Source organism: Puma concolor, chromosome A2 (assembly GCF_028749965.1).
Source record: "Puma concolor isolate L17-30 chromosome A2, mPumCon1.1.hap2, whole genome shotgun sequence".
In the NCBI taxonomy this organism is placed as follows: domain Eukaryota; kingdom Metazoa; phylum Chordata; class Mammalia; order Carnivora; family Felidae; genus Puma; species Puma concolor.
The window spans coordinates 142,526,424-142,537,174 of record NC_141668.1 but is presented as its reverse complement, the minus strand read 5'-3'; the positions used below and the strand labels follow the sequence as shown (position 1 = coordinate 142,537,174).

General features: G+C 42.0%; 1 protein-coding gene across 8 annotated transcripts in view; it reads left to right on the top strand.

Annotated features, from left to right (window-relative positions):
• The window catches only part of PTPRG (protein tyrosine phosphatase receptor type G), a 721,980-nt gene that overhangs the window by 43,108 nt on the left and 668,121 nt on the right, over positions 1-10,751 (top strand). The window contains exons 2-3 of one of the 8 annotated variants that reach the window (XM_086697735.1): positions 396-525; positions 1,599-3,525. The exons of 3 other annotated variants lie outside the window; for them this stretch is intronic. In XM_086697735.1, the coding sequence (XP_086553861.1) occupies positions 3,345-3,525 (181 nt within the window). In that variant the 5' untranslated portion in view covers positions 396-525; positions 1,599-3,344. Of the gene's footprint in view, positions 1-395; positions 526-945; positions 3,526-10,751 lie in introns of those variants that run through there. 4 more of the 8 variants (XM_086697737.1, XM_086697736.1, XM_086697734.1 and 1 more) reach the window with 4 other exon arrangements.

Genomic DNA, 10,751 nt, shown 5'->3' with positions numbered 1-10,751 from the left:
CCTCCATTTGTAGACCCCCTGAACTATTGGTCATAAAGAATGCCTTCCCTGATGCTGGGCTGGGCTGTCACTGCCTCGGCGCTAGATGATGGAAGGGGTTTCTTCTTCTGTCTTTACTCTGATCCCTTGCTACTGCTCCCTTGGAATAGTATCTTAGGAGAATACGCCATCTTTCTCTTGAGAAGGAGGGGCTCACGGGGAAGAAAGAGAAACCTCATCAATTACAATTGTCATGGGTGCCCTGAGTGGTGAGCAGACCTTGTGTTTGCTGTCAGTGGTTTGTGGTCAGATTCCTCCTGAACACGAACTGAGGCCTTTACTCTCTGTAGAAGATTAGAGAAGGATTAATAATAAGTAAACTATGGCCTTGACCATTTATGAAAATTGTTCTTCAGGTCGCTACATCTTTGTTATGGAAAGAGCTTCACCCTTCAAGGAAGGGCCAAGTTGTGTTTGGTGTAGAGTTTTAGGCTCTTAGAAGAGGGCAAAACAGAAAGGAGTTCCTGCTTGACCTGTGCTCTGAAGGTAAATCCGCTGGAAGCAACCCACCATCTCTAAAAGTTCCAGATGTTATTTTTTTCTTGTTCTTCTCCTCCTCCTTCTCCTCCTTCTCCTCCTCCTCCTCCTCCTCTTTCTTGGTTTAATAAGGACTAATCTTGTACTTTAAGATGTTTTTTTATTTCTGTCAGTTTATGCAGATTATTCTTCCCAACCTTTTTCCAGTTGTTAAAAATTAAAGATTGCCCGTGTGTTATTGATAATATAGGTAGGCTTGCTCATGCACAATTGATATTCACACTATTATTATTATCATCATCATCATCATCATTATTATTATTATTATTATTTTGATTTAGCACAGAGAGGCACTGAGTAATGTGGTAAGCAGTGTGAGCCCTGTTGCCACACTTCTGGGTTCGAATCCCAGCTCTGCCACCTACTGGCTGTGGGTCCTTGGCAAATTGCTGGATTTCTTGGTGCCTCCATTTCCTGATCCATAAAATAAAAGTAATTATAGTGCCGCCCTCGTAAGGATGTTAGGATTAACAGTTTAATGCATGGGCCCTTTTAAAGCACTTGGAACAGTGCCTGACACACTATACGTGCTGTGTATGTGTGCTATTAGACAGCGTCACAAGAATGGTAATAAAATCTATAATGCTACCACTGGCTGTGGCATCAGGCTTTCGTAAGAGATTTTGGAAGACCTGAACCATTTGGTAGGTGTAGTGTCAGTGGCTCTGAGATTACAAGTGATTTATTACCGGGTATAAACAATTGCCGTAGGAGGTGAGCATGGGGGATGGAGTCTCCATGGGGCAAGGATGCTGGGCTGTAGCCAGCAGTCTTCAGAGCAGATGGATACTATATAAAGATACTATATAGTGTGTTTGCCTAGATGGGTTCGGCCGTACTCAGGGTGATAGTAAGTACAGGAACTGATTGTTACTTATGAGCCCAACACCAAAGCATGCAGCATTTAATAAGACAAACATTTCTCCGTTAAATGACCATTCCTTTCGAAGGCAGGTAGTTCTCTCATTTCCTTCACTTAAATGTTGATTATTGCCTTACTGTCTCATTCTTTTTTTCTGAAGTACAAAGACAGTATGAGTATGTGAACAGAAATTCCAAACATTTTGAAATTGTTACAAGTATGGGGTTTAGAGCCATTGAAACCTGGGCTGGACCTCCGAAGACGCCATCTATGGCCGTGACCTTGTGAGGACCTCATGAGGACCATGGACAAGTTCTCTGGGGCTCAATCTGTTCATCTGTAAAATGGGGGTAACCGTTCCTCAGAACCCGGCTCTGCGGATGAAATGGAATCATGTACACAAACTGGCCAACGCAGTGCGTTCATCATCATTTTTTATTTTCATCTTTTTCCTGCTTTGTTTCTAACCACTGTCTTGGCTACCAAGTCAGCAAACTTGAAAGCTTTTCTGGGGGACTTTATGTACGTTGTGTCATTGCTGCTGAGTTTTCTGAGAAGGGAGCCTATTTAGAAGGTAAAGAACAATTTCTTTGATTAGTAACTACATTTTTCTAGTGGGCCTTTAGTTTATTTGGAACTGTTTTCTTGAAATTTGTGGATGAATTTGTGGCAGGGTTTGGCAAACTTTGCTATAAGAGCCAGAGAGTAGACATCTTTGGCTTTGCACACCATATATCTCGTTTGTATTACAGCTCAGGGGTGGTCATGGACCATACGTCAGTGAACGGGCATGGCTGTGTTCCAATGAGACTTTATTTATGGACACTGAAATTTGAATTTCACATATTTTTCATGTGTCACAAGATATTCTTTTTTTTTTTACCCCAACCATTAAAATTATAAAAACCATTCTTAGCTTGAAGACCATACAGAAAGGGGCTGTGAATTGGAATTTGCCAACCCCACCGTTAAGGTTTTGATAAACTGCCTTATATAATCCAAGCACCAGAGAAGGCTCTCCTTTACAAAGCTTGTCTGGCCAGCGTCTTGGAATCAGAAGCTTCTTCCTGTAACGTTGGTAGTGACTTTGCAATTTGGTCAGGTTCAGATGCTGTTTTCTTGGATGGCCTTTGTCCAAAGTGAGGTGCATCCTGCTTCCGGTTCAGTGTAGCCTGGGGCCTGTTTCCAATTAGAAATGTTAATGCCTCGAGCTTTGGTAGCTGCTGGGCATGAATTGCTTGATTGCCTCCTTGAAAAGCTGTTAACTTCTCCACTGCTTTTGAAAGGAACTTCAGCTTGATGCATTCTCCAGCCTATTTTGTTCCTTAGGTGTTTTTGTTCCCCCTCTGTCTTCTCTGCATTAAAGGTGCATTAGTGTATTCTCAGTGCAACACTTTAGAGTTCTTGGAACAGGCAGAGAGCAGTTATATCCCATAATAGCAGGATAATCAATGGAAAGAGATAGATTGCCAGGTTGTAAATCATGTGAGAGAATTTGATGATATCAGCTTGGGGGGGGGGGGATGGGATCCTATTACTCGTTCTGAATTCTCTGGTTCCTGGAATTAATTTTTTTTTGTACTTGTAATCGTTTGATGGAGCAGCCTTTGTCGTGAACGTGAGGATGACACAGAAGGGGTCAGCTGTGTCCCTCCATTCTTCGCTGTCCTGCTCACCCCTGTATAATTTCTGACCTGCGGTGTGAAATGCTGTTTCTATTACCCAGAGTCCGCACTGCAGAGTGGGATACACTTAGAACTGTCAAAGATTTGAAAGGGCATTTATGCCTCCATATTCAAAAGTGAAGAAAATCACAACCTTTAGACCAGGACACTCAAAAACCTAGTGGCATTCTAGCAGATGCAATTACTGGCAGTAGAAAGCAAAGAGCTTTTTTTTTTTTTTCATGTTTAAGAGAAATCAACTGTACCTTTTACTTTCCGACTTAATGCAAAGAGATGAAAATATGCTAAAGACACGGGTTTTTTTTTTTTTTAAAAGGCATAGACCAGAGACATTTTGGAACCTTTCATCTGGCAAATCTGGCTTCCCTTTAAGCAGAGCATCAGGATTGCTTCAATATTTAGGTATTAATATTCCCTTGTGGCTCAATTAGCTCCTTGAAATGAATTTCTCGGCACTGCTGTCACAATGAAAGAAAGACATGCTGAAGTGAAAGAGAATTTGTGTGTTTCTTAGATTGGAAGGATGTGTTGAGTCAAATGAACATCCTCTCAAGGTTAAATTATCTATTTAAAACCCTCCCAATTACAGTGCCAGGTACAATCTTTGATGAGATTCAGAGAGAACAAATGACTTCATCGGTGGGAGAGAGATTCTCTTTGGATAGAGGAAAGCTATGAAATCAGAATGAACTGGACGTTGTTTATTATGGGGGGAAATGGTTACTTAAACTGAATGTGGTGTAGTCTCACTAAAACATGAACGAACCATTACTGGGTGACTGAAGGCCTCGTAATAGAAGGGGTAGGGGTGAGTTCTTTGCTCTCCGTACTTTAAAAAACGGGGGGGGGGGGGGGTGGGAGGTGCCAGGGTGGCTCACTCAGTTAAGCGTCTGACTGTTGATTTTTGCTTAGGTCATGATCTCATGGTTGGTGAGTTTGAAGCCCTGCATCGGGCTCTGTGCTGACAGTGCTTGGGATTCTCTCTCTCTCTCTCTGCCTACTCTCCCCCATCCAGAAGGAAGGGAGGAAGGAAGGAATTGTGAGTTGACCAGAACAGAAAACCACCGGCACTGTACTGTGACTTTTCTGTCTCTGTATGCAATGTGATCCAAGGAATTTGGATGGTGATTGCATGGTGAATACAGTTTTGTTTAAACGGTGGTTTCATGGGCTGGCTGTCTAGAATAGTCACCCAAGTGCTGTTGCCTTTACTCCAAATTATAAATCTTTACTCTCTCTGGCCAGCGTTCTCCATCTCTTCTTTTACTGACTTTGTCCTGCCGGAATTCAAATACAGTGACAGCCTTTTAAGGGTCTCCTTGATTTCAGAAACATCTTCCCATTACGCGTGGCAAAATCCAGACTCTCACCTGTAGACTTGCCTACTCCAGTCTTCGAGGCTGGGGTGGTCCCACAGTCCTGCTCCATGCTGCCTCAGCGCCTCATGCAGTTACTTGCTTGGGGTAACCTTGGTGATGTAGTTGTTGAGTCTAGACCCTGGAGCCAAGACTAGTAGGTTCAGATCCTAGCTGTGTTACTAACCATTCTGTGACCCAGGTAAGTTAGTGGAAATCTGTGTCTCAGTTTCCTCATCTTTAAACTGGGTATAGTAATAATTCTGGTTGGTAATACTTAATTCTATGTAAAGTTGTTGTGAGGAATCAGTGAGTGAAGATAGGGAAAGAACCTAGACCATTGCTTTGCACTCAGTAAACATTGTGTAACAGTCACATAGTGATGGTACTGTTTGTTCTAAAATTAGCTTCGTAATTACTATTCCGGCTGGGTTTTGTGTGGTGGCTTCTTCTCTTGTACATCTCAACTTCAGTGTCCTTTCTGAGTGACTGTCCCCATCCACCTTCCGAAGGACCCAGCCTTTCAGCAGCCTCCTTGCACCCTACACATTACAGGTTAAAGAAGCCTTTTTTTCTTTTTTAAATTAGAAAAAAATTGCAACAACAAGTAAAAGAACTACCCCCCACCCTGAACCAGTTTGAATTCTTTGCCAACCCGGTGCTTTGTCATTTTTGAACACCTGTACGTATAGTTCCTGTATGTGTATTTCCTCAACAAGGACATCCTCCTGTAATGTCACGGTACATCCATCAAAATCAGGAAGTCAGCTTTGATAACAGCCCTCCTGTCTACTCCTCAGACCCCATTCAGATTTGCTGTGATTGTCCCCATAGAAAAAGGAGCCATTTGGGATCATGTGCTAGTTGTTAGCGTCCTTTTTTTCTGCAACAGTTTCTCAGATTTTCCCGGACTTTTATGACCCTGATAATTTGGGAGGTAACAAACCAATTATTTTGTACATTGCCCATCAATTTGGGTGTTTTGAGGCTTCCTCACAATTAGATTTAGGTTATGTGTCAGGGCAGAAATATCAACAGAAGTGATGCTCTGTTCCTTTCACTGCACCTTATCAGGTGGCCCATGATTTCCACATGTTCCTTGCTGGTGATGTTAACTTTAATCACTCTGGTAAAGGCAGCAGGTGCCGGGCTTCTCCGGGGTAAAGTCACTCTTTTTTCTCCTTTGTACTGTTTTGTGGATAGATACTTTAAGATCCTTCTTAAACTTTCAGCTTATTTTTTTATCATGCCACTTTTGGACACATGGATTTCAGTTTTATTTAATAGGTTATAATTATGTTACTACCATCATTTTGATCCTCACATTTCCCCCACCTTTAGATAGTGGGAGTTCCTTTCAGCCGATTCCTGTGTCCTTTGATATGTGTCGCCATCATTATTTGAATGCTTCCTTACTGGAACAAGAAGTTCTGGGTTCATCTTGTGCTTTGCTGGCCCCAGGTCTGGATTTAGCTAAGGAGCAGAGGAGCCATGGAGCTTTGATTCGTTTTAGAGGAGAATGGCATTTAGAAACCAAGATCTGGGCATTTGATGTGTTCATTGCTTGTGAGATGTTACAGCTTCTAGATCTGTTCATTCAGCAGAACTATTTAGGGATTGTGTGTGTGTGTGTGTGTGTGTGTATGTGTGTGTGTATACACACACACACACATATCAGTATGTATATATGCACACACACATACATTTACATCTCTATTTATTTCTGTATTTTTATGTATTAAAAATCACAAGTTCATTACCTCCAATTCCATTTCAGCAACACATGGTTCAACTTTGTTTTCTCCTTTCTTTATTTGTAACTCCCTGCTTTTGACAGTGAGTATCCTGGCTCCTACTGTCTTGAATATATTTCCTTAATCCATCATCCCACCCCTTGTGGGGCCACTCTTGCATGTAGACATGCTTCTCAACTATCTGAGATACACTCCGTGCCAAGCCCTTCTCCCCCTCAGGTATAGATGCCCTCCTTGCCATACTTGGTGCCCTTTCTGGACAGATGGTGCTTTCGTGCAAGGAAAATGGTACCTCCTCCCCCGGCAGAGAGCAGCCTCATGCCAAGTCACCTAGCTTGGCAAGTGACATGTGTAGGCTGCATTTCACTTCTCTTGATTGACTTTTATGCTGTGTGTCAAGTACCCACATTTTTTGTGGCTATGCCGAATTGGTTGATGGTGGGCTCCTCACTCACCTTGGGACTTAGGTGCTACAGCTGCTCTAGCCAGTTTGCTGCTGTATTGAACCAAGGAGGTTTAAGAGAGGATGCTGCTGGTAGTTGATTTCCTGCCATTGGCACTGGAAGACAGAGAAAGCTTGCTGCAGTAAGAGGGACTAGGGTAGATGGACAGAGGGGATGGAGAAAGAAGACTGTTGAGACTTCATAGAAGGATTGAGAGCCTTATCCCAGCTTGTGTCTGAGGCTAGATGCATCCCTGCCCTTGATATTTGAGTGATAGGCTCAAATTCTTATACTAAATTCACTCTTGAAGTTCAGCTGCCAACCTAAGCCATGTCACATGGCCAAACCGCAAGTCAAAAGACAGAGAAGTCCACCCTAGAAGGAATTGCAAAGTTGACTGGCAGAGGACCTGGATGAGGGGCCAATTATCTGGTCTACGATGGGGGAGGTCAAATTGTTTGCCAAAGGCTAACTCGTCAATAAGTGGCAGAGCTAGGAATTGAATGAGGTCTGTCGAGTTAGGACGTCGACATTTAATTACTCTTCGGTTGCTTCTGGATCAAATAGGGGCTTGATCTGCATGTGGTTTTATCACGGTGTATAGGCATAGGCAGGTTAAAAGGGTGTTCCCCTCCTTGCTTTCTCCTGCCCTCTTGTACATAGGAAGTTTACTTTCAAGAAGATGGTGTTAATCAGATACAGAGCTTCTTCCAAGAACCAGATGGCCTTCATTTCTTTCTTCCTGATTAGCTATATAAAGCTAATTGTCCAACTGAGAGAGGCTTAATTTTACAGGCTTTCATGGGAGGCACACTTACTGTTTACAGCTTTCTACCCCCCTCTTGCCTTCTTTGCCAGCGGCTCTGCTCCAGCAGGGGAGCCTGAGTCTAACACTAACAAATTTTGGAAGAAGTTTGATTTTTACAAGGAGTCACTGAATAGGGGATAGATAATGAGAACCCTTCTCTTCAATTCTGCAGGTTAAAGGTGTGCCCATATTGTTCCCAGGCCCTTCATTCTCTGTCTTCTCTGTATTTATCTTATTTTACACGGTTTTGACAGACAACAGGAGTTTGGTGGTTTTTGGATAATGTCTGCATTAATGTTCTGTAGGCAGAGGGCCGATTGTGCTGGAGACCGTATTAAGGAATTGTAATATAAAAATTACACTGAATTATAAATGTTATTATTATAATTAATTATTAAGCTTACAAAGAGGCCAAGTGGTACTTGGTAAATCTTATTATTTCGTGTGGTGGAAAACTATTTTGCATCAGTGGAAATATTACACTGCAGCATTGTGCCTTTTTTGCGGAGTAAAGATAATAGTGGCTGTAATACAGGATCAGCCATGTGCTGTGTGAAAGATGGCAGGCTTAAAAAATCCATTTGTGTTTCTGGCAAATTGTCTTAACATAATCCACATGCCTTTCTAATTTAAAATATGAAAAGTTAAACAAAGTTTATACTGAAGTTACATCCAGTAGGAAACTGGTAAAACAGTCAAGTCTCCCAAGCTGAGACTCCAGCTTTAGATGTGTGTGTGTGTGTCTCCTGCTCACACTGAATTGTGAATTCACGTTGCATTCCCTTGCAAGGATGTGCCATTTTTAATTAAGACTAAAACATGGTGGGGTATTCTAAATTAGGCCTGATTATAATTGCAGATGGCAATTGAGCTTTTGGAAGCTGGTTTCTTTAACTGTTAAATAAAAATTGTCTTTTTTAGTGTTGGTTTGCCGAAGTTCAGCAGTAGTTTAGGGGGAAAAAAAACCCCAAAACCTTCCATCTATCTCTGTGTTTCCAATTAAGTAAATATCACAGCGTATCCATCCATCTTCTCTTGGGGGGGTTTGACTCTGAAGAAATTTTTCTTAAGGGTTCCTTGACAAGTGAGGAAGTGAAAAATTTCGGCCCCTAAAGCTGAACTTTCTGGAGGCTTTCTGTTGATGAATATGGAAAACCTGTGACAGTTTTCAGGTGTTGTTCTCTGCCTAGTCCTTGAGCTAATGCAGTAAGAGCGACAGCCTTTTTTTTTTTTTTTAAATAAAAAGAGTACTTTTGACTAGTAGTAGACTTTTAATGGTCAAAATCAGTACCTCTGCATACCTGCTTCTGTTTGGTAGGCTACCTTGACTTTGTTCAGTGTCCCAGAAAGGTTTATGGGCATTGATAGACTATTACCTAGGTGTTGAGTGGATTTATGGATGTTGTTCCCTGCTTATACGAACCATATACGTACAATTTTTGCCTGTTGATGGGCATGTAGACCCAGTAGACCAGTGGTTTGCAACCAGGGCTTCACAGTTTTGTCTCCTGCAAGGGGACATCTGTCATTGTCTGGAAACATTTTTGATTGTCAGGACTGGGAGGTGGTGCTGCTGTCATTTGGTCGTAGAGGTCAGGGAGGCTGCTAAACATCCTGTAGTGCACAGGACAGCCTCCCACAGGAAAGAATTACCTGGTGCCAAATGTCAATGGTGAGGCTGTTGAGAAACCCAGCAACAAACAATGAACTCATCATGCCTCCCTTTGTCTCCCACCGTAAAAATGGTCATGGATTCACCATTGATCTCCTTGTATTTTATCCTTCCGTTACAGTGCCAGTGGGTAGTATATTGAATTAAACACGAATTGATAAAAAATGTGTTTTCTGGAAGAATTCAATAAGGAAGTCAAAGGTGAGCCACGTGTTCGTTCGGTAAGAACCAGAAGTTTGCAACAGGCCAGGTAGTGGATTTGCTTATGGGCCTTGGTGAAAGCGGGTGGCTCTGTCCCACCCGGGAAGTCTGCCTTTGTTGGAGTAGATGCCGCCCTTCAGTGTTTGCTCTCGTAAGTGATAGATTCATAAAAAGCTGGTGATGAAAACGTCTTAATAAACAACATCATGCAATTGTGTTATGCCTTCACACCGAATTCTGCCTAATGAAGATTGGCTGTGTACAGCCACCACTGCTTAATTTTGTTGCATTTTATGTACACAGCTCAGAAAATTAAGAGACTGGGGAACTCATATTGAGTAGAATAATAAAAGGACCTTCTTGAATGGTGGCACTTTTGATGTTTTCTTTTTCCCCCTGCCTTACATGACTGGAGGAATAAGGGAGAAGGACGTCATGGGGCTTATAAACAGCTGATAACAACAGGCTTCATTTACATTTTGTAGCTTGAATGGCCCCCCTCCTCCAAGCACATGTGTAGGGAATTGAAATTGCAGTTTGCCTATTATGTGTTGGCAGTAATCTTTCAAAAAAATTTTATGTTTCAAAATCAGGCAGCCAACAGCAGTAGCCAGTGATATATAGGGCTATTGATGTGAATTGAATTTGCAGAGGGAAAATGGGATTTGGTTGCAGTATGAACTCGTAATGAGGTGGCCCCATAGATTTGTAATGGTCAGCCATTGTTTGTGCCCAGAATCAGCCAGGAATCAAATACCTTTCAAAGAGAGACTGAAACGAAACTTGAGTTTTTGTTGTTGCTGTTTTTCTCTCCTCTAGTTAATGGAATGGTTCCAAAGTTGTGTCATTTAATTTGGTTATTGTGAGGGGACTGGAAGGTAACAGGTTCCCCTTTTAATACGTGTGTAGATCAGTGTCTTCATTGGTCATATTCACTGTCTTATCAGTAAAAAAAAAAAAAAAAAGTGGACCCATGCCCCCAATATATGCATATTTATTGAATTTGCATGTGTGGTTTTATACTAAAATATTATATAAATTCTAAAACAAAAATGTAAACCATGAAGTAAAAACTATTATGATAGAGGGTACATTTTTTTTTCTCCCCCCAAGGAATCATGTTGTGCAGCCCTTGGGTGCTCACTGTTGGAAATGGCAGGTGCTAGTGTTGCATTAGGTGACATTGTCAGGTTATGGAGAACATTGGGCTGCCTTTCTTTCCATGTAAGTGTCTTTCTTTTTTAAATGGTTATTTTTGAGAGAGAGAGTGCATGCATGAGCGCACGAGCTGGGGAGGGACAGAGAGAGAGGAAGACAGAGGATCTGAAGTGGGCTCTGTGCTGAGAGCAGAGAGCCTGATGTAGGGCTCAAAGTCACCAAAGGTGAGGTAATGAT